This window comes from Canis aureus, chromosome 8, assembly GCF_053574225.1.
Source record: "Canis aureus isolate CA01 chromosome 8, VMU_Caureus_v.1.0, whole genome shotgun sequence".
Taxonomy (NCBI): Eukaryota; Metazoa; Chordata; class Mammalia; order Carnivora; family Canidae; genus Canis; species Canis aureus.
In genome coordinates this window covers 76,014,429-76,039,236 of record NC_135618.1, presented here as the reverse complement: position 1 = coordinate 76,039,236, position 24,808 = coordinate 76,014,429, and the positions used below count along the sequence as shown (strand labels likewise).

At 38.3% G+C, this 24,808-nt stretch overlaps 1 protein-coding gene across 13 annotated transcripts in view; it reads left to right on the top strand.

The window, feature by feature from the left end:
- CALN1 (calneuron 1) overlaps positions 1 to 24,808 on the top strand; it is a 526,620-nt gene that overhangs the window by 453,465 nt on the left and 48,347 nt on the right. Inside the window, exon 7 of one of the 13 annotated variants that reach the window (XM_077908318.1) lies at positions 23,859 to 24,057. The exons of the other annotated variants lie outside the window; for them this stretch is intronic. Within the exon in view, the coding sequence (XP_077764444.1) occupies positions 23,859 to 24,018 (160 nt within the window). The 3' untranslated portion in view covers positions 24,019 to 24,057. Of the gene's footprint in view, positions 1 to 23,858; positions 24,058 to 24,808 lie in introns of those variants that run through there. 13 annotated transcript variants of the gene reach the window in all.

Genomic DNA, 24,808 nt, shown 5'->3' with positions numbered 1-24,808 from the left:
TGATGTTCAGCTGGATCTGCTAAAATGAATAAATAAAGCTGTTTTTAATTACCTACAATATTTACATTTCAACACTTAATGAGCTAACAGCTATTAAGAGTTTGTTCTCTTAAGTAGATTGAAAATCTTCCTGCAATTTTGCTTACCTTTTTTGCTGAATCATTGCTTCCACGGAGCGGTTTTTCAGCCAGTCAGGGCCCAGAAAGCCCTGGAATGTAGATTCCCTGGAAGGCAAAACCTGATATGCAGGCAACATGTCCCCCAACAACATGACACCTGGCGTTGGGCCCCAGGGTATTAGAATTAAGGATGGAGTGCCACCTGGTAGTAATAAGCAAGTCTTTCTTGACCACTTGTGGAAGGTTCAACCAAATTGTCCACTAATTAATTAGACTAAGTAAAGTACAAATTAATGAGGTTTAACCACATTTCATGCTTGTTTCATTTGCCTTTTTATCAGCATCATTCTTGGTCCATTTTTCTTTCTCAGTCCACCCTCATTTATCTCACTTGATTAGTTCTGTGACCTTAAAACGAGATTATTTTTCCTATTAACAAAGACTCCATATAAAAATTTCAGAAAATACACAAAAGTAGAAAGGACAAAGAGCCTGCTATACAAAGACAGCCACTAATAATATTTTGTCTTTCTTTTTAGCCTTGTTCTTCTTAAAAACTAATCTCTAATTATGAATTATTTCAAATGTACAGGCAAGCACAGAAAATAATTAACAAGCAATCCAGATTAACAGATGTTAACATTTTGCTGTATTTGCTTTAGAGTACTCTTTGTTTTTTAAGAAATAAAATCTAGATCCAGGTAAAGCCCATGTCCATTTCTCACCCCTCCTTCTCTCTCTAGAGGTAACAGCTGCCCTTGGCTATTGCCTACAGCTCACTAATCAGTGGCCTTCTAGGTCTGGTGTCCCAGTTTTGATAATGTGAGGAAACCCCCGGGGGTTTGGTGGGCAGAGCTTTAGCCCAGCCCCTGGAGATGGCTATATCCACCCACAAGACATTATTGAAGCAGCCAGCTGCCTCACCCATTTACCTTTCTCTGGCATTTTCCAGCTAAATTACAAGACTCCATTTTCTCCTTCAGACAATGTATAATAACCCAAAGTGTGGAGTGTAAAATGGACTACCTCATACAAATATTTATCTCTAGGTTCAAATGATCTGCTCTTGACTTTAGATTCACACTCAGAGAAATACTGAGTGACCATGCATCTGTATTTAAGGAGTATTTTTTCCAGGTCTCAAAAAAAGTCTGATGAACTCCCCTAGTATATGGCACTGCAGTAATGGTAATGTTTAGGTCCTAGGAGCATTTTGTTTCTCCCACTGCAGGAGAGAGGGAGAAGCACTCTGCCCCTCCTGCCATTGTGCAATCGCTGCGATTGCTGCAAGTGGAAAGAGAGAACTCACCCACTTGTCTTTGAAAAGGAGATCCTCTAATCAAAGAGGAAAGGATTCAGAATGACAGTTTGGTCAGCTGAACTGGCGTCTCCTGGCATCCTTTTCCACCAACACCAAATGGCCCCCTGCAAATGCAGGAAGAGGGGCCAGATGCTGGTTCTTGCCTGGCACATGGTTTATTGATCTGAGTAACCAAACCTAATAATGTCAAGGAAGTTTCTCATGGGACTTCCGAAAGCAGTTCCTGCTAAACTGGAAACTTGTCCTTCATGTGGCAGTCAGCCCTCTGCGTTTGCCATGGTCATTACCAACATCAAGAAAGTAGGTGGTGATGTTGTGCCTGATGGGACTGGGGCAAAATAGATGATCTTGGCACAGGTGGAAAGGCAATGCTGTGGAGTAAGTTCAATCTTTTCAATAAATGGTACTGGAATAATTAGATATCCATACACACGCACATAATTTGGATCTGTACCTTCTGCCATGTACAAAATAACTCAAAGTGGATCACCTCTAAGTGTGAAACCAAAAACTATAAGACTCCCAGAAGAAATAATAGGAGAAAATTGCTATCCTCTTGGGTTCGGCAATGATTTCTTAGATTTGACACCAAAAGCCTGATCCAAAAGAGAAAAACAGAAACTTGGTAAATCAGATTTCATTAAAATTAGTAACTTTTGCTCTGCCAAAGATACCTTTAAGAGAATGAAAATGCCAGCTACAGACTTGGAAAAAAATACTCGCATATAATACATTCTACAAGGACTTGTATTTTGTATACAAAATTTATAAAGAACTCTCAAAACTCAATAGTAAGAAAATAATTCAGTTTTTGAAAATCACAAAAGATTTGAACAGACCTTTCACCAACAAGGAAATATGGACAATATAAATGCAGACTAACACCACAAAGAGATACCACTACACACCTGTGCGAATAGCTGCAGTAAAACGATAACCAATGTGGGCAAGGATGTAGAGGGGTTGAAACCCAGATACTGCAGGTGGGGGAAATAAAATGATATATGACCACTTTGGCAAATAGTTTGGCAGTTTCTTAGAATGTGAAACATACACCTGTCATAGGATCCACCCATTCTGCTCCCAGGTGTCTTCCCAAGAGAAATGAAAATGTGTATATATATATATATATATATATATATATATATATATATATGTTCTTTTCAGCTGTATTTGTAATAGCCAAAGATTGGAAACCACCCAAATGTTCATGGACAGGTGAATGAATTAGCAAATTGTGGCCTAGCCCTGCAACAGAGTCCTACACAGCAAGAAACAAAAAGAACCATTGATAATGTAACAACAGGGATGAATCTCAAAATAATTATGCTCAGTGAAAGAAGCCAGACATAAGAAGTTAAACATAATATATGATTCCACTTATATACGATGTTAGAAAATGCTAACTGACTTATAGTGATAGAGAGCAGGTCAGGGACTGCCTGGGGATGGAGAAGAGGCAGAGAGGGAAGGTATGGAGGGATTACTAAGGGACATAAAGGAGACTTTCGGGAGGTGACTGGGATGTTCACTATATTGAAAGTAGTTATGGTTGCATGAGTATATACATATGCTAACACTTACTGAGCTGTGCACTTTAAATGTATATCATTTAGTATATGTTGATTATCCTCAGTAAAACTACTTTTTTTAAAAATGGACTCAAATACAAATAAAACAAAGAAAGAGTGGAAAAGGGAAAAAAGGGATGGATAGATGGAAGGCAGGCAGGCAAGCAGGCAGGCACGCCAACAGGATTGGGGTCATGGCAGCTATTGGGAACTTGGCAAAAGAGCACAGAGGAACATTTTAGATAAAAACACACTAAATAAATGATTGAGTAAGCCAACAATTGTCAAGATGCACGAGAATAACCAAGACTGTTGTTCCTAACTGGTAGAGGGATTTTGGGGACTAGGTGTGGAAGAGCAAAAGGAGGATGCTTATGACTTTTAAGACAAAGCATCAATGGAACTTGATGAAAGGCAGAGAGAGAAGTTCAGGGTGGACTCAGAAACTGTGACTCAGTGCAACCAAAGCCAAAAGGAGCAGGAAATTGGTAGCACTGGTCATTACAGGACCCAGTTCCTGTTGCTCAAAATGGGAACCTCTGAGGAGTGAGCTCTGAAAGCCACAGCTATGCCTGACCAGACCCTGACCCTGGCATAATGGATGCTTTCTCTTGATCCCATTAAGCAGGAGCTGGCTCCATGGGTAGGGCTGCAATCCTTCTAAAAGAGAAAGACGACACACCTCCACCATCCTCTTCCCCACTGGTGAAGCAGGAGGAATGGGCTCAGTGAGGAAAACATACAGTTGGTAACATATTTCCAGAAAAAAAAAATCAGTTTTATTTAAAGATTTGTTTCTGTGCATTTAAGCATATATTTCTTAGGTATTCCCAAATTAAAACAAATAAATCGAAAAAAAAAAAGAACAAAGAAACTGCTAATTCTAGTTGCTAGAGATTCTTTTTTCTTTCTTTTCTTTCTTTTTTTTTTTTTTTTTAGTTGCTAGGGATTTTTAAAGGTGGCTCGTTATTTCTATTATTTCAGTATTAGCTTGGTTTTTTCTACTCCTTAAAAGTTCTGGGCATAGCTTCTTTAATTAATTTTCTGTTTGTATTTTCTGGCCATTTACCTCCTAGAGTCAGTTTATGTTTCAAAGATTACATATATTCTTGGACCCTGAACACACTGTTTGGAAGGTCATCGCTTTGAATCTTCTTTTGATATTAATACAGCAAATCCTTCTTTCTCCCCTCCCATCAATCATTTTGATTATAGGATGGGGATAGACTTTGTAATCTTTTAAAAATGTTTCTACAATGTTTTCCTTGTGGTAAAGTACACATAACGTAATTTACCATCTTCACCATTTTTCAGTGTACAGTTCAGTGCCATTAAATATCCTCATACTCTTCTGCAACCGTCACCACCATCTACTGGCCAGAACTCTTTCATCTTGCCAAATGGACACTCTATGCCTACGAAACACTAGCTCCCCATTCTCCCTACCTTCCAGCCCCTGGCAGCCATCATCCTACTTCCTGTCTCTATGACTTTGACCACACTGACTACCTATAATGTGGAATTCTACTATATTTGTCTTTTTTTGGCTAGCTTATGTCACTTAGCATTATGTCCTCAGGTTTATCCACATTGTAGCAGGTGTTGGGAGTTCCTTCCTTTTTAAGGATGGATAATATTCCATTTTATGTATCAGAGACCATGTTTGGCTTATCCAATCATCTTTCAGTGGACACTCGGGCAGCTTTCCAGATTTTTGGCTATTATGAATGATGCTGCTGTGAACATGGGTGGACATCTATCTCTTTGAGTATCTGCTTTCAATTCTCTCGGACAGGCTCAGAAGTGGAATTGCTGGACCATTAGTGATTAAATTTTTAATTCTTTGAGGAACCACCACACTGGTGTTCACCATGGTGGCTGCACCACTTCACGGTCTTAAGAGCAGGGCCCAAGGAGTCCAGTCTCTTCACATCCTTGTCAACACTTGTTATTTTCTGGTATTTTTCAATAGCACTCATCCTATAGGTATGATGTGTTATCTCATTGTAGTTTTGGTTTGCATTTACTTCATGATTAGTGATGTTAAGCATGTTTTCACGTGCTTGTTGGCCATTTGTGTATCTTCTTAAGAGAAATGTCTATTCAAGTCCTTTGCCCACTTTCGAATCAGGTTGCTTGTTTTTATGTTGTTGCTGAGTCTTAAGAGTTTTCCTGTAAATTCTAGATATTAATCTTTTATCAGATACATAATTTGTGAACATTTTCACCCATTCTGTGGGTTGCCTTTTTATTCTGTTGATAGTGACTTTTAATGCACAGAATTTAAAATTTTTTATGAAACCCAATTTGCCACTTTTTCCCTTTGTCATGTGGGCCTTTAGTATCCTATTCAAGAAAGCATTGCCAAATCCAAAATTAGGAAAAGTTTGTCCTGTTTTCTTCTAAGAATTATACTATTTTAGGTCTTACATCCAACTCATTGATCCAGTCTGGGTTAATTTTTGTAGATAGTGTTAGGTATAGTTCTAACTTTGCTTTTTTACATGTGGATATCCAGTTTTTCCAAGACCATTTGTTGAAAAGACTATCCTTTTCCCACTGAATCATCATGATGCCTTTGTCAAAAATCATTTGACTGTATATGGCAGGGTTTATTTCTGGGCTTTCTACTCTACTGCATTGGTCTGTATGCCTGTCTTACTATAGTGCCACTGTGTTTTGATTACTGTAGCTTTGCCGTTAGTTTTGCGATCAATAAGTAGAATCCTCCAGTTTTATTCATTTTCAAGTTTGTTTTGGGCATTCTGGGTCTCTTGAGATTCCATATGAATTTTATGATGAGTTTCTGTTTCTGAGAGAAATGCCATCGGGATTTTGATAGGGATTACACTAAATCTGTAGATCACTGGGTAATATTGACATTTTAACAATATTAAGCCTTCTAATACATGAATATGGGATATATTTACAGTTACTCATGTCTAATTTATTTCAGCAATGTTTTGCATGTTAACCTTGTATCCTGCTACTTTGCCACATTCACCTATTCTAGCAATCTTTTTGTGGAGTCTTTAGGGTTTTCTATGTATAAGATCATATCATTTGCAAACAAAGAATTTTATTTATTCCTTTCACTCTGGATGGCTTTTTGTTGTTGTTGTTGGTTTTTTTTTGGTTTGTTTCTTGTTTTGCCTAATTGCTCTGTCTGGAACTTCTAATATTATGCTAAATAGAAATGGTGAGAGTAGACATCCTTGATTTGTTCCTAATCTTTTTTTTTTAAAGATTTTATTTATTTATTCATAGAGACACAGAGAGAGAATGAGAGGCAGAGACACAGGCAGAGGGAGAAGCAGGCTCCATGCAGAGAGCCTGACGTGGGACTTGATCCAGGGTCTCCAGGATCACGCCCCGGGCTGCAGGCAGCACTAAACCGCTGCGCCACCGGGGCTGCCCAATTTGTTCCTAATCTTAAAGATAAAGAGAAAGCATTCAGTCTTTCACCATTGAGTTTGCTGTGTTTTTTTCATATATGGTTTTACTGTGTTGAGATAATTTCCTTCTGTCCCTAGTCTTTAGTTTTTTTTAATGTTTTTATCATGAAAATGTGTTGAATTTTATCAAATGCTTTTTCTGCAGCTTTTTTCTGCATCAACTGAAATGAACATGTGTTTTTTTTTTCCCCTTCATTCTTTTAATGGTGTATTCCATTGGTCCATTTTCATATGTTGAGCTGATCTTGCATTCCAGGAATACATCCCACTTGATCATGCTGCATAATCTTTTAAATATGAAGCTGGATTCAGTTTGCTAGTATTTTCTTGAGGATTTTTGCATCAGTGTTCATAAGGGATATTGGTCTGTAGTTTTCTTATATTGTTTTTGTCTGGTTTGTTATCAGAGTAAGGCTGGACCCATAGAATGAGTTAAGAAGTGCTCACTCTTCAGTTTCATTGAAAAGTGTGAAAAGAATTGGTATTAGTTCTACTTTAAATGTTTGGTAAAATTCTCCAATGAAGCCATCAAGTCCAAGTCTTTTGTTTGTCAGATTTTTTGATTACTGATTCAATCATCTTTCTAGTTTTTGGTCTATTTAGATTTTCTATTTCTGTGTGATTTAATCTTGGTAAGTTTTGTGTTTCTAGGAATTTGTCCATTTCTTCTAGGTTATCCAATCTGTCAGCATGATGTAGTTGTTCATCATACTCTTTTAGAAACCTTTTATATATATATATATATATATATATATATATATATATATATATATATATATGTATATATATATAGAGAGAGAGAGAGTTGGTAGCAGTGCCCTTGCTTTCATTCTGATTTTAGTAACTTGAGTCTTCTCCCTTTGCTGAGTTTATCTGGCTAAAGGTTTGGCACTTTTGCAGATCCTTACGCAGAACTAATTTTTGGCTTTAGTAACTTTCGCTATTGTTTTTCTATTCTCTATTTCATTTATCTCTGCTTTAATCTATATTATTTCCTTCCTTCTGCTAAATCTATTTTTTTAGGGGGGACATAATGACACACTGTCTTTTATTGCTCTCCAATCACATATGTTTTAATCTTTTTTTTCCTCTTTTTTTTTTTTTGAAGTTTGATTTACCAACATATAGTATAACACTCAGTGCTCATCCCATCAAGTGCCCTCCTCTGTGCCCATCACCCAGTTATCCCATCCCCTCTCCCACCTCCCCTTCCACTACCCTTTTTTCATTTCCCAAAGGTAGGAGTCTTTCATGGTTTATCACCCTCTCTAATTTTTCCCACTCATTTTCCCTCCTTTCCCTTATAATTCCTTTCACTATTTCTTATATTCCCCATGAGTGAGACCATATAATGATTGTCTGTCTCCAACTGACTTACTTTACTCAGCATAATACCCTCCAGTTCCATCCATGTCAAAGCAAATGGTGTGTATTCGTCCTTTCTGAAGGCTGAGTAATATTCCATTGTATATGTAGACCATATCTTCTTTATCCATTCATCTGTCAAAGGACATTGAGGCATAGATAATAATACACTAGTAGTAGGGGACTTCAACACAACACTTTCTGCAAATGACAAATACTCTAAACATAACATCAGCAAAGAAACAAGAGCCTTAAATGATACACTGGACCAGATGGATTTCACAGATATATACAGAACTTTCCATCAGAACACAACCGAATACACATTCCTCTCAAGTGCACATGGAACTTTCTCCAGAATAGACCACATACTGGGTCACAAATCAGGTCTCAACAAATACCAAAAGATTGGGATTGTCCCCTGCATATTTTCAGACCACAATCCTTCTGCTAACTTTAAATTCAGCTTGTTCTTTTTTGAATTCCTTAAGTTGTAACATCGGATTGTTGGTTTGGAATCTTATTGTTTAATGTAATGTTTATAGCTCTGAACACCCCATTGACACCACTTATACTGTATCCTGTAAGTTTTGTTACGTGGTGTTTTTGTTTTCACTCACCTCTAGGGGTTTTTTCTCAGTTTTCTTGTGATTTCTTCTCTTACCCATTGGTGGTTTAAAAGTGTGTTGTTTGCCACAATTTTTTATATTTTTCAGTTTTCCTTATGTTAGTCATTTCTAGCTTCATCCTGTTATGGTCAGAAAAGATACTTTGTACGGTATATATTGACATTTAATTTGTGTCCTAAGATATTGTATATCCTAGAAAATGTCTCATGTGCACTTGAGAAAAATGTATATGCTATTGTTAGGTAGAATGTTCTATATAAATTTGTTGGATTTGATTGGTCTGTTGTGTTACGTCCTCTATTTCCTTACTTATTTCTGTTTGGTTGTTCTATCCATTATTGTAAGTAGAGTGTTGAAGTCTCCAATGATTATTGTAGAACTGTTTCATTGGAAAGTTTTATAGAGATATTATTGTAAAGTCTGTTTTGTCTAATATTAGTATAGCCAGCTCTATTATTCTTTGGTGATTATTTCCATGGAATATTTTTTCCAGCTTTTCACTTTTAATGTGTTTGTGTCCTAGATCTAAAGGAATCAGTGGTAACCATGGGCATTACATTTACCATCCTAAATTTATAATGCTCTAATTTGAATTTATACCAGCTTAACTTCAAAATAAACAAAAACTACTCCTTAATAGCTCTGTCCTCATCCCTTCTAGGTATTGATAGCACAAAAATTACATCTGTATACATTGTGTGCCTCAAAGCATCAATTAATAATTCTTTCAAATTCATTAGTGTCTTAAATTGTGTAGAAAACAAGATTTGGGGATCCCTGGGTGGCGCAGTGGTTTAGCGCCTGCCTTTGGCCCAGGGCGCGATCCTGGAGACCCGGGATCGAATCCCACATCAGGCTCCCGGTGCATGGAGCCTGCTTCTCCCTCTGCCTATGTCTCTGCCTCTCTCTCTCTCTCTCTCTGTGACTATCATAAATAAGTAAAAAATAAAAAAAAAAAAGAAAACAAGATTTGGTGTCACTAACCAAACAATAATACTAGCTTTTAGACTAACAATTTTTTAATTTTTTTCTTAAATTGTGTAGAAAACAAAAAGTACACTTACAAACCATTATTAAGGGATCCCTGGGTGGCGCAGCGGTTTGGCGCCTGCCTTTGGCCCAGGGCGCGATCCTGGAGACCCCGGATTGAATCCCACGTCGGGCTCCTGGTGCATGGAGCCTGCTTCTCCCTCTGCCTGTGTCTCTGCCTCTCTCTCTCTCTGTGAGACTATCATAAATAAATAAAAATTAAAAAAAATTATTAAAATAGTACCTGAGTTTGTAATTGTTCATATATTTACTCTTATTTCAATCTTTATTTGTCCATACAGCTTTTGAGTTAATTACTGTCTAATATCTTTTCCTTTCATCTTTCAGGGCATTTCTTCCAGAGCAGGTCTAGTGGTTACAAATTCCTTAGGTTTTCTTTTCTTTTTTTTTTTTTTTTTAAGATTTTATTTACTTATTCATGAGAGACACACAGAGAAAGAGGCAGAGACACAGGCAGAGGGAGGAGCAGGTTCCATGCAGGGAGCCCTATGTGGGACTCAATCCCAGGACTCCAGGATCACTCCCTGAGCCAAAGGCAGATGCTTAACTGCTGAGCCAGCCAGGTGTCCTCCTCAGCTTTTCTACACCTGAAAAAATGTCATAATTTCTCCCGTACTTTTGACGGCCAATTTTTCCAGATATAGGGTTCTTGGTTGACAGTTTTTTTTTTATTCCACCACTTCACATATATCAGCACATAGCCTCTGGCCTCAAAATTTCTGTTGTGAAATTTGCTGATAATCTTATAGAGACTTCCTTGCATGTAATGATTCACTTTTCTTTTGCTGCTTTAAAGACTCTATTTTTCTTTTGCTTTCAAAAGTTTGATTATAATGTGTCTGAAGTGTGGGTCTTTTGAGTTCATCTTATTAGATGTTTATATTCATGTGTTTCATCCAATTTGGGATATTTTCAGCCATTATTTATCCAAATATCCTTTCTACTACTTTCTCTGTCTTCCTTCTGGGACACCCACAATGCATACGTTGGTCCTTGTGGTGGTGTCTCACAAGTCCAATAAGCTCTGCTCATTTTTTTCTTCAATATTTTTCTTTCTGTTCTTCAGTCTCAATAATTTCCATTGCCCTATCTACAAGTTCATTGATTCTTCAGCTCAAATCTGCCTTTCACTCTCTCTAGTGAATTTTCAATTCAGTTACTATACCTTTCATAGCTAGAATTTTTTATTGGTTTCTTTCTAGATTTTCAATCTCTTTATTGATATTTTAATTTTGTTAATATTCTGTTTTACTTTCTCCACATCGTCCTTTAGTTCTCTGAGCATCTTTAAGGTGATTTTTAAAAATCTTTGTCTAAGATATCTACCATCAGGTCTTATTTCAGGGACAGTTTCTGTTGTTTTAATTTTCCTTTGAATGTTTCACACTTTCCTGTTTCTTTGTATATCTTGATTCTTTTATTGTTGAAAACTGGACATTTGAAATGATAATTCAGGTTATTCTGATAACTCTGGAAATGAGTCTTCTCTTTATCCATGGTTTGCTGTTTTGCAGGGGTGGGAGATTATTGCTTTGTTTTGGCTTTGGTTTCGGTTTTGGTTGTTGTAGGCTCTCTCTGTGCCGTGGATCAACCTCAGTTATAAACTTAAGGTTTTCTCAGGTCTTCCCCGAGCCTGGACATGCAAAGTCATTTTCTAATTTTCCCTGTGTATGTCATTATTATTTTTTTAATGTCCTGCTCTTTAATGTCTGGGTCCCAAAGGAGAAAAAGAGAAAATTTAAGGTGGGGGGAAGAGCACCAGGCTGTTTAAATCCCCTGGAAGTTACTTTAGCCAGAGGAGGAGGGTTTTGCAGCAAAAAGTGATAGAAACAACAATGACCACCTGCCTCTTTGCACCACGATTGGTCTGAAGCAGCAATCAGAGATCAGAATACAGATCCTCAATATTTCAAGGACAGAGTCCTTTTTGCACACCTGGCTCTGTGTGCAAGCTTCTTCAGAAACATGTGCATCTCTGCCTGCCATGGAGCTGGGGTAGGGGATGGGTAGTTGCTATTGTGCTAAGAATTAAAATTGTCTACAGTTAGCCCCAGTTTACCACCTGGTAAACTTCCTCCAAAAGTTGCAAGCCTCTAACATACTTCAGAGTTACATCAGACAGATTTCAGTTGTTATTTAGGTGGGGAGACAGATTCCTGGTGCTTCCTAGTCCACCACCTTCCCAGAATCCTCACAGTATAAATGTTTTGAAAGCAAAAATAAATTTAAAAATTGGTAATAGATTTGAAACCAAAAATTAAAACTTTTATATATAATATACCATAAACTAAAATAAATAATGAAAAGCAAGAAATGTCTATCATATACTTATAACATGTAAATAGATCTCATAAATTAATAACAGCCGAGTCAGAAAAGAGTTCAGGTATCTATAAATCTGTAAGCATGATTTAGCATGGCTATGTTTTTCTTGTAGTCCTGATAGAGCTATCAAAAAATGATGTAGATTCTCGATGGTTAAAAAAACACCAAAGAAAAGAAGGGGAAGGAGAGGAAGAGGGAGAAGAAGAAGAAAATAAAAGAAAGGGAAAAAAGCACTAGGCAAGGTGGTCCCTATCTTACCCGCAACCCACCATAAAACAGATTCAAATCCACACATGGTTTAATTCCAGTGGGCTCAAATCCCTTTTATCTCTCTAATGGTATTTTTATCTATTTTGTGATTTTATGTTGTTGTAAGTAGGATTTTTTCCTCATATTTTCTGATAGATTTCTGGTATGTAAGATAGCTATCAATTTTGTATGTTTTCATTCCAGATAACACTCTATTAGTTCACACAATGTTACCTTAAGTGCTCGTAGATTTTTCTAGTAGACAAATTGTCTGCAAATAATGTCACTTTTTTCCTTTTCTTAACATAGTGATTTTTTCCTATTTTATGCTTATACTATATTTGTTTGAAATTCCAGTGTAATGTAAAACTATTTTGAAGTTGAAAGGCATCTTGTATTATCCCTAATGTTTAACTGCATCATTTCTAGGCTTTAGTGTTCAGTGGAATATTGACTAGTGGTTTCAGTTGGATATTCTCAATCATGTTAAGGATTCTGTTTATCCCATTATTAACTTCCTAAAAGGTTTAAAAAGCTGAACCAAGTATTTCATTTGATCAAATATCTTTAGCACCTATCAATTAAACACATTTTTAACCTATGCCATTTTATATTAATAAATATAAATTAAAATAAATAGCAAAAGAGGGAAATGTCTGCAATGTTACTTAGATATATTATATATAATACATTAGTATATATTACATATGTATATGTTTTACATATGTATATGTATTACATATGTATATGCATAATATATATGATAAATATTTTAAAATTTGCCTAACACTAAATAATTTTTGCATTCCTCAGAAAACTTCTATTAATATACTTTTAAGTTTTATTTGCTATTCCTTCCAAAACTGGTAATTTTTATTTGAATTTTTTCACTTTAATAAATGAGCATTGTATCATGTCACTAAATATTACTCTATAAAAGTAATTTTAGCTAAACTTTATGTTGAATCTAACATACAGAAATAAAAATGCACAAATCTTAACATATAGCTCAATGAATTTCATAAAGCACACACCTGACCAAACAGCACTCAGGTCAAGGAATGAAGTATTACCAGCACTCCAGAACCCTTCTGGTGCCCCTCCTAGTCACTCAACACTGAAGTTAACCATGTGACAATACTGTGTTTTAATGGCTGCTGAGTGAGTGAGGGGGGAAAGGAATAGCAGATGAAGCCAGTGAGACAGGGAAAAGTCAGATAAGGTAGGGCTCTGAGAACCACAGTGTATTAGCCATGACAGATTGCCAGGTGGCAAATAATACAAACTTGCTGTCTCCCAGTTCCTGTTGGTCAAGAGTCTGGGAACCGCTCAATTGGATCCTCCGCTCTGGGCTTCACCAGGTGCCAGCTGCACTGTGGTGCTCATTTGGAATTCAAGCTCGTCCAGGCTCACTCCAGTTTGTTGTCAAAATTTAGTTTCTTATGGGCTACAGGTCTGATCTCCTTGTTTAGTTACTAGCTAGCTGCAGGACAAGGGTCACTCTCAGCTCTTAAAAGCTGCCCACAGTTCCTTGTTATATGGACCACATGTCACAGAGAAGATATTTGCTTTTCTCAGGTCAGCAAGAGCATATCTCATTGGTTTCACCATTTATGTATGTATGTATGTATGTATGTATGTATGTATGTATGTATGTACTCTCTTGCCCAGTGCAGGTCTTGAACTCACAGCTCTGAGATCAAGACCTGAGCTGAGATCAAGAGTTGGATGCTTCACCAACTGAACCACCCAGGGGCCCTTGGTTTTACCTTCTTTTAATGGTTCCTGTGATTCAGTCAGGCCATCCCAGTGTAATTTGCATTTTGATTAACTTAAAGTCCACAGATTAGTAATCTAATCATGGGAGTGATATCCCATACCAAAGGGAAGGGGATCATAGAAGACTGTGAGTCACTGGAGATAATCTTAGAATTCTACCTATCAGATAATGAAGAGAATTTTTTTTTTCTCTTTGCCATGAGGGGCTATTTGAAGGATTCTAATCATGGGATAGCAGATACCATTTACGGTTAAATAAAACTTAACATCAATAGAGGATCCATAAAGAACAAAGCTAACTGGGTGCTATGTGGAGGTTTAATTGGATTTTGGCTTCAATAAGCCAAAGTTGGTACCATTTTCTTAGATCAAGAAGAGCAGGGAGGTGAAAATGTAGAGCTCAAGTTGCTACAACTGCATTCTAGATTCCACTCTAGTTAGGTATCCAACAGAGTTAGATGGACATACATGGAGTTCACGTGAGAGACCAGAGCTGGAAATGGGATTGAGAGATTATCAGCTGGAGTAGAATGTGAGCTCCAATCACTTGACAAGAGACTAAGAGGAAGATCTAGAGAGGCCACCAGATCACTGCAGATGCTGCTGTTTCGTAAATTATATTTCTTGGCCTTACAATCAGGTACAACAGACTCCTGCCTGGAGTCTTCCCAGAAGTGACCCCATTGTTTGGCAGTGTATTTTCTATGGCATCAACTTAGCAGAGGGGTTTTTTTTCCTTTATAAATCCTCTATTGAGGCAAGTTCTGTACACATTGAGTTCTTATCATTGGATGGGGCTTATTGTCTTTCCATTTGATTAAATCTCCTACCTGGATCTCTAGATTTCATTTTTTTATTTTTTTAAAGATTTTATTTATTTATTCATGAGAGACACACGCACACACACAGAGAGAGAGAGAGGGAGAGAGAGAGAGGCAGAGAGACACTGGTGAGGGAGAAGCAAGCTCTTCACAGGGAGCCCAATGCGGGACTTGGTCTGGGCCAGGATCATGCCCTGAGCCGAAGGCAGACACTCAACCCCTGAGCCACCCAGGTGTCCCTCTGGTTTTTAATAGTTAAAATACTGGGCAGCTCTGATGTGCTTGCCATAGCTGGATTCTTTGATAAGCTGAACCAATGGAATTATAGGTAACCAGAGTGCCTTACTTAGAAAAACACTGAGTAAAATCTGTCACCTGACACTGTTAAATAATAGCTGAAGAAATTAAAAGGGAGATTTTATAAGGACAAGAAAATTAAGTGAACAGAGCTTCAAACAATCATGCACAGAACAATTATGGGCACCTTGATGGCAGGGAATATTTGGTGCCCACCTCAAGTAGAAACCCAAGAGATGTTTATGGAGTGGCTGAGTCATTCTTGCAAATGCATCACACCAACACACACACACACCAATTTGCCTCATACATTCTGGGGTCTAGGGTTAACCCCACGCCTCCACACATTAGGGATTAGAGAAGCCTTTGTGGAGATATGAGTAGGGAGTGTCTGTTCTGTTTGTTCTTTCCTTGTTCTCTATGGATCTGATGCAAATTGTCCTCTTTGAAGATCCACAAGGGACCGGGTGTTAATCTTGTAATCTAGGCTGCCTTGGATTAGGTGTTTTCCTTTATCCCTGTTGATGTACCAATCACTTTGGATTCTCTGTGAAGTGTTCCTCTGCTGTAAATGTCCCCTCAGCAAATGCTTCCTATATATTCAGTGAGGGGAGCACTGCAGACAGCTTAGGCACTAAGGGACCTGGACAGAGGGCTTCCTGAAAGTGTCCTTTTATGTGCATCCATTGCTCTGAAGACTTCATCACTGCCTGTATTCTTTCACTTTTGACTCTCTCTCCTGGCAGTGGTAGGTGGCTTTAGAAGCTTGCAGCACAATGTTGACCTGGTGATCAATGTCATTCCACTTTTTATGGCTTATGCCATAATCATGGGTTTGTGTCATCGTGGGCTCACTCAATTAGGGTGAGCTACCAGCAGTAGCTATTCCATCCTACACTCATCCAAATGCACTGATGTTACCAGGTGGCCAAGAAGGGCAATACTGGATTTGGTTCTGGTTTGATATTCTTCACTAGTGCAGAAACTTTCAAGTTTTAAATGGGAAGAGGCATCAGATCAGATGAATTTAGGGTACATCCAGATGTAAGAATCAATGCTCAGTCTTAAATTAAGATAGGTAAGGGTCATGGTGTAAATTGGAAGTCAGAGGTTGAAGTAGAAATCAAAGTTCATAGAAGCCTCTGGAACAATCCACAGCCTTCCTTTCAAAGACAGGCATGAGTGATAGGGAGAGTGTGCTGAGGGTTGATGGAGTGTCATTAGGTAAACAGTCAAAGGAAAAACTGTTCCCTTGGAGAGAAGCCCTGCCACTCAGAGCTCAGGGAGTCTTCTTTATTTTAAATCTTCCGTAACATTTTAATCATTGCCTTATTTCTTATGCACCAGGATTCTGCAACTCTCTGGCCTGCTTTCTTGATAACACAAAGACAGAATGAGCAACGTTCCCATGAACACTGTGTGCTCTTTGGAGCCTCTGAACCATGAGGAACTCAACTACTACTTATTATTTCCTTTTCTAATTATTGTTTTATGTTTTCATCAAACATCTTGGTTAAAAATACCTTGGTCCTTTGCTCTTCTCCCATGGGAGAAGTAATTAAACAATTTACATTAGAATTAAGGTAATATGAAAGTGCAGAGCCCTCTCCTGTGTGGTCACTCACTGCCACCTCCAGCCTCCACCACTGGCCTGATTAAGTGAGCGTGGGCAATTCTGTTGGCTGAGAGAGCAAGACAGACAAGGGAAAAGGAGTTGGTGAGACAGCCAGTTGGCTGGAGATGGGAATGAAGGAATGGATGGGTGCAAACCTCCCCCTGATGATTTTCAAGGAGATCAATCCTTTGAAATGCCCTAGACAGCAGCTCCCAGCCAGCATGGGTGAGCAGCCATCTCAGGCAGCACTTCCAGCCCTTGCATTTAACTTTCTTTGATTCACAGACTGAATTCCCACATCACACATTTCTTACGGGTTCTTTATGTTGAATTCTAAACTCCGAGCAATATGGCATTTGCTTTGATGGTGCCAGAGGCATGAAGACACATAATGAACACATCTTCGAAATTTGAATATTTCATAGTCATATAAGATTACAGGGTATGGGTATGCCAAAATTTACTTAGCTGTTATTCATTTGTGAGATTCTTTAACTCATTTCCTTTGTGCTAATTACAAATAACTATAATAGATATCTTTGACATAAATCTTTGTTTGAACTTGTGATTTTTTTTAAAGGGGGCTGTTCCATTTGGATAACAGGAGTTCTACACTTAAGCCTTGAGAAGTTTAGAGTTTATACTACACACACACACACACACACACACACACACACACTATGATCCTGTCCAAAAGTGAGATGTTAATAATTTTTTATTTGAGAAATAATGTACTTGGGAAAACAGATTTAAAATTACAGAAAAGTGGAAAATGAAACAGTTAATAGTCTGGTCTGTTTTTTTCACTTTTAAAAAGATTTTATTTATTTGGTTGAGAAACAGAGTGTGTGAGAGAGAGCACAAGTGGGGTCAAGGGGCAGAGGGAGAGAGAGAGAAGTAGTCTCCCCGTTGAGCAGGGAGCCCGATGTTGGACTCAATCTCAGGACCCTGGGATCATGATCTGAGCCAAAGGCAGACACTTAACCAACTGAGCCACCAAGGCACCCCTATTTTTTCATTTTAGATTTTTTTTTACCTCCACATACAGATGTATGTATGTTCATATATGTAGCTATATTTTTTTGTTCTAAAATGCTTTCAACCTAAAATATATCATCCATATGAAAAAACCCCTTGGTGAGGGGGTGAATAAAACAAATCAGTAAGCACTGCATTAAATGCATATGGAGTCAGGATGCTTAATGCCAGCCGCAGAACTCAATTCTGGCTAATGTAAGCTAATATAAATAAAAGAATTTTATGTTAAGATGTGGGTAGCTCACAGAATTGATAGGAAGGCTAGTGAACCAGGCTTGGGAAAGTTTTAGGAAGTGAGGCTGTATAGCCAGCACCAGAGTCCAAACCCCAGCACAGAACCCTTCCCTAAGGACTGTTGCTGGCACACCTGGATTCTGAGTGCCACTAGGTGCCATGCAACTGCTGTCCGAGGTCACATGGAACCTCCATAGTGGCTTCCTTGCAGATCTAGCTCCAGACTGAAACCTTGAGGTTGTCTCTGATTGGCCAAGCCTGGGTCACATGCCCACATTGCATTTGCATGGGAAGTTGGTGACATTTATGGTTCTTGAGGCTTTTTAGGTGAGGTAGATGTTATGTCTCAAGGCTTATAAGATAGAGGACTCTCCAAACACAGGAAGGAATTTTAGGTATTGTATTAGAGTTCTCTAGATAAACAAAACCAACAAGAAGTATATATGTGTACACACACATGTATACATAGATACATTTTTAACGTATGGAACACACATATATATACACTGCTAAAATACACATGTGTACATAAAATTAAGAAATATATACTAATAATGATTATTATTAATAATTACAATAAATCTCATATGTGTGTGCGCACACACCTATGAAAGCGGACTTATTGCAGGAATTGGCTCATACAATTACGGAGGCTAGGAAGCCTCACAGTCTTTCATCTGCAAGCTGGAGACCTAGGAAAACCACTGATGGAATTCATAATTTGGTCTAAGTCCAAAGGCCCAGGAACCAAAAGCATCGATGTCTGTGGGCAAAAGATGGATGTCCCAGTCCAAACATACAGCGATTTGCTCTTTCTCCACCTTTTTGTTCAGTCCTGCCACTCACCAGATGGCCTGATACCAGCCCCCAACAGTGAGGTAGTTTCCTTTACTCAATCTACCAATTCAAATGCTTCTGTCTTCCAGAAGCACCCATACAGACACACCCGGAAATAAGGCTGGACTAGCTATCTGGGCTTCCCTTAGCCCAATCAAGTTGACACCTGAAATTAATCATCCCAGATACCACACATCTTAAATAATCCAATTTCTACTAGAGCAGTAACTCTCCAACTTTAGCAAAGGAATAGCATGAAGAGCTTCATAAAGCCTGGGTTCTTCGTAAAGCTGCATCTCTTGAAATTGCAAGGTCTAGTGTGAGACCGCCACACTGCATTTGTGGTAAGTGCTCAGGCGATGGCGATGCTCCTGTGACTGACCACACTTTGAGCACTGCTTTAGGTTTTTTTTGTTTGTTTTTTATGATAGTCACAGAGAGAGAGAGAGAGAGAGGCAGAGACACAGGCAGAGGGAGAAGCAGGCTCCATGCACCGGGAGCCCAACGTGGGATTCGATCCCGGGTCTCCAGGATCGCGCCCTGGGCCAAAGGCAGGCGCTAAACCGCTGCGCCACCCAGGGATCCCTTGAGCACTGCTTATCCCTTGGCACCTGTTTATCATTAACTGCCCATGGCATATATCAACGCACACAATTATATATCACTTTTTTCTTACTGGTACAGTTTGAGTTTAAACCATATTCACATTTGATATAAAAAATGTTCTAAATCACTTTCAGCCATTAGCAATTCTTTATACAGAACCTCCAAACAACACACAGCTTTTTACAATATATACCCCTTGTCGTGACAGCTTTAGCATTGTTTAGAATTACAGCATAATGTTGACATGTATCAAAGAATTCTGAGACTTTGTGCTATTCATATTTAGTGAAGCTATAGTTTCTTTTTCTTTCTTAATTAAATTCTGTTTAGCTTCACATGAAATAGTTTCTCTTCAAATCCTGACAGGTATCACCCCCTGAGTGATAGACATTCACAACAAATGAATCAGCCACATAGCATCTCCAAGTTTGGAATTTTCTGTAATCTTTTGAGAGTGATTTGGCAATGTGTGCTGCACTTCATTGTATTGTCTACGTGAAACTGCCAATCTTCATTGTTCAAAGTAACTTTTCGATTGCTATAGTATGGTGTACTTCTTTCTAATTATGAAAAAATTGTTTAAGATTTTATTTATTCATGAGAGGCACAGGCAGAGAGAGAAGCAGGCTCCCTGCGGGGAACCCTATGTGGGACTCAATCCTGGGACCCTAGGATCCCGACTTGAGCCAAAGGCAGACACTCAACTGCTGAGCCACCCAGGTCCCCCTTTGCAGAACTTCTTAATAGACTCTTTTTCTGACATGGTCCACAGGTTTTGCCTCCTGTCCCTGATTTGTGCAGGCTCATCAAAGCCATGGCTTAAGGCCATGAGGATTGGCAGACTCTCTTAGGAAGAAAGACAGCCCAGAGCTCTCCTTAATTTTCTGGATTCCTGCCTGCACTTAGAGTTTGGAGAACCCTTACTTTCCTGCCAGTTCAGATACTTTTGTTGGTTTCTGTGCATCGGCCACCGAGTTGAATTAATCATATTTCTCAGTGTATGACACAACATCACCTCAGATCCTTATGAAAAACCTCCCTCTTATTAATTAATTTATTTCCTTTTCCTACTTCTGTTTTGCCTCCACCCCATTTTACTATGCCTCTTAGGGTAAAGGTTGTATTTTTGTTTTGAGTGCATGCACTCCTCACAGACATAAATGGTATTGTTTTTCATTCATTTCAATACTTACTGAACACCCAGTATATGCCAGGCACTATTCAAGGCACAGGGATACAGCAGTAGTCAAAATTGACACAATCTATTTCATTCTGTCCCTTTAATCTGTACTTTTAAGAATTAGCCATGCTGCTGTGTGTGCATCCACCTCACGACTGCATGCACCTGCCAACCCTGGGAGTCTCTAGAGCTAGCTAATCACTATTATCACCTCAGTATGGATCCTTTTAGAATTTCTACTGTGCTTAATCCCAGGAAAAAGTACTACTTGTTGAGTTTTTTCCTCTTTCCATAAATAATACCATGCTAATTTAGCATTCTTTTTTAAAATTTTTATTTATTTATTTATTCATTCATTCATTCATCCATTTTAGTAGAAGGGGAGAGGGAGGGAGAGAGAGAGAGAGAGAGAGAGAGAGAGAGAATCTCAAGCAGGCTCCATGTTCAGCACAGACCCTGATGCAGGGCTCCATCTCAGGACCCTGAGATCATGACATGAGCCAAAATCAAAAGTCAGATGCTTAACCAACTGAGCCACCCAGACACCTCATAGAATTCTTGTTTTTACTTCACTCAACAATTTGTCAGTATATTGAGCAGTCATATCTTTTAAACTGTTGTGCAGATTCCATATTAAGGAGATCATGTATTTTACTTGGCCATTTTCTTGTTAATAGAAACTGAGTTCCAGTGTTTTCTTCCTTTTACAAAAATCCTACAGGAAACCTGCCTGTTCTTGCCTCTATGTGCACACACCTGGGATGGTTTCTCTAGGGAAATGCAGGGAAGTCAAATTGGTATGTTATAGGCTTTGCAACATTTTCAACTTTGATAGATACTGTCAAATCACCCTTAACAGTTGCTGTCCCAAAATAGAAGACCTTTTCTCACCACATTTTCTCCAACCAGCAAAGCCATCAAATGTTAAATTTTTTTACCAACTGGATAGATTAAAAATAACATATTTTTAATTCTCATTGCTTTGGCTTCTAAAAAGGATAAACAAACAAACAAAAAGGATAAACAGTTTTTCATATATGTAGTAGCTGCTCATATTTCCTCCTCTGGTACTCACTTTACTCTTGATTTACCCATCCTTTTCTATTCATGCTCCCTTCGTGTAGTCTAGAGGCTAATCCCTTGCTGATTATGTTGCAAAGAGCTTTCACCATGCAGAGGTTTTAAATTTTCAGTCAGTAAAGCTCTATCTTTTCCTTCTGGCTATTGTTTTTGTTTGGTTTAAGATATTTATCTCAATATATATTTATAATTATATTTATATATGTTACTATATTAATGATACAATAATTATTTAATATAATTATATATGTATTATATTTGCTTTTTAAAAGAATTTATGTATATTTCATCTGCCTGAACTTATTTTTATAAATATTATAAGTATGTAATTTTTTTACATCCTAAATAGATAGGCAGTTGTCCCAACTCCACTGAATCCTTAACCTAAATGATTTGAAATGCCACCTTCATGCTAAATCCTTATATATAGTTGGCATATTTCTGAACTCCATAATCTGTTCCACTGATCTAGACTCCATTTTGTTTTTTTATATAAATTCAATTTGCCAACATATAGTATAACACCCAGGGCTCATCCTATCAAGCGCCCTCCTCCGTGCCCATCACCCAGTCACCCCATCCCCCCACCCACCTCCCCTTCCAAAAGCTATTAAGGCTGGTTTGTTTCCCAGAGTCAAGTAGACTATTTTTGTTAGCATACAATACCATGCAGGTTTACAGTATATCTGGATATCTGGTAGTGCAAGTCTCTGCTCTTATTTTTTATCTTGGCTCTTCCTGCTTATTTTCCTTGTCATACACATTTTAGGATCAATTTAATATTTCCCCGACAAATCTGGTTTGGGTTTTGATTGGGATTGAATTGAATGGTTCATTAATTTCATAATGGATATATTTAAAATAGAAAGTCTTTTCATGCATGAATACACTGTTTCTCTTGCTTTATTATAGATTTTTATGGCCTTTATAGCTATTTTAATAGTTTCTTCTTAGATTCACTCCTAGGTACTTGAAATTTTTTCTGTAAGAAATGGCATCTGTTTTACCACTATGTTTACTAATGAGTTATCATTGATGATGGGAAAGTGTTGAATTTTGTGCAGTGACACTGTATCTGGTCGTCTTGGAGTATTTTCTTATTAAAATTTCTATGAGCAATAGATTACTCTGTCAATCTGCTGACATGTATTTTGTTATGTTCTTGATGATGGCTTATCTTCTGGTTTCCTCTTCAGCTATGCTATTTATTGACAAACAATCCAAAGCCAGGTTATCATAATTTTCACCTCTGTTCTTTTGGTCTGCATTTCTGGTAAGCTTTCCAAGTTTGTTTTCTGTAACCTGAGTTGGAATTTAAACATCATTGGCCCTGTTCTTTATTATCTCTCCTGCTGTTTTTTCTATTATGTTTTAAAATTCCTTGAGTTTCTTTTACTTCTCTTGATGAATTCCCTTTTGTTCTTAACTTAAAAAATTTTTTATCACGGTCTTAAATCATAACTTTTGCTTCATAGATACAATTTTGTGGTGTGAGTATGTGTGTGTATTTCACTAAGAACACAAAATAAATGCTTTGTGAGCTTTTTTTCCTGTAAGGAAACTTCTCTCTCTCCTTTGCTCTAACCCCAGTGGCTACCTCTCTTTTTACTGTGTAGAAATTTTCTTTGCAATATTTTTTTTTTTCTGTTTATCCTTCCAAGAGGAAAGGTCTAGCCTTGGTTGGTGATTTCAGGGCACAGAGCAAATGGATTCTTCGTCTTCTCCTTTGGCCTTCTGGGTGTAAGTAGGTTTCCAAAATTGGTTCTTGTACTGAAGAAGCCACTTAGTTTCAAGATGGCTGCTGGCACCAAATTTGATTAGCAAAGCATAAATTTGGTGCAGTCCTGAGGAGGAGAATCTATCACCCTTTCTTCTGACTATGGGAGTATGCTTCATTTCTGACTTATCTGACACAGTTTGAAGTCCTTTCTTAAAAACAATATAGAGGAAGTGGAATTTCTATCCCTCTCCTAGGATGTCTACTCTTACTGTCATACTTAAAACTGACTTCATTTCTGTGATGGTTAATTTTATGCGTCAGCATGACTGGGCCACGGTGTACTCAGATATTTGGTCTAATATTAATTCTGTGCATGCCTATGAAGGTGTTTTTGGACAAGATGAATCTTTGAATCAGTAGACGGAGTCAAGCAGACTGTCCTCCCTAATGTGGGTGGACCTCATCAGTTCACTTGGAAGTCTGAATAGAACATAAAAGCTGAGTAAGAGAGATTTCCTCCTGCCTAACTGTTTTCTAACTGGGATATCATTTTTTGCCTACCCCCAGACGTGAATTGAAATATGAGATCATCCTAAATCTTGAGCCTTCAGACTGGAACTATACCATCAGTTGTGCAGGATCTCCATTTTGCCAGAGCACCTTGCAGATCTTGGGTCATGCCAGCCACCTCCAGAATTGTATGAACCCGTTCCTTACGTTGAATTGAATAACCAATTCCTTATAATAAATAAGAGATGTATATGTATCTCCTGTTGGTTCTGTGTGTCTGGAGAACCCTCACTAATACAGCTGCTCAAGGAGCAGTGCTTGGTGCCTTTCCTGATCAGCAAACAACAGAGTGGTGGTGTTACTTTCACAGCCATGGACAGGACCTTGTTCTGGCTATAACCTCAGCCTCACATCTCCCAAGGGTCCTCTAATCTCTGTAAAATAAGAGAATCAGAATTGCAAAAAGTACACCATTTGGGGGATCTTAAGTTCCCCAGCCCTTGACATTAATATATAACCAGTAAGAAGGCCATTTGTCTTCTCAGGGTGATTCTTTGTTGGTATATCCTAAATGTCCCAGTCATTACTAGAGATTAGCTCTCTTCCTGTGTAGTCACTCACTGTGGTTACTCACAGTGATCAGAAGCAGATGGGATCCTGGATAGTGCCATCTAAACCCAGCAGGAAAACCCAGGGCAGCACCTGAAGTCATGAGTCAGAATACCCAGTTTCTGGGTGCTGGGCCCCACCCCCTGAGTCCCTCCATTTCTAACAAGGTCCCCAACTGTGCTGCTGAACCCCTGCATTAGGGTTCAGGACTAGAGAGGAAGGACTAGAACCGAAATATCATTAAGGAAAAAGTCCAGAGTCTTACACAGAGGTCAGGAGGCAGAGGGCAAGGCCGAAGCAAGACCAGGACCTGGGCATGGACAGTGCCAAGATGTCAAGACTTTGTTTTCATTGAATGCCAGCTTCTGAAAGTCCCAAAACGGGGTAGGCTATATAGG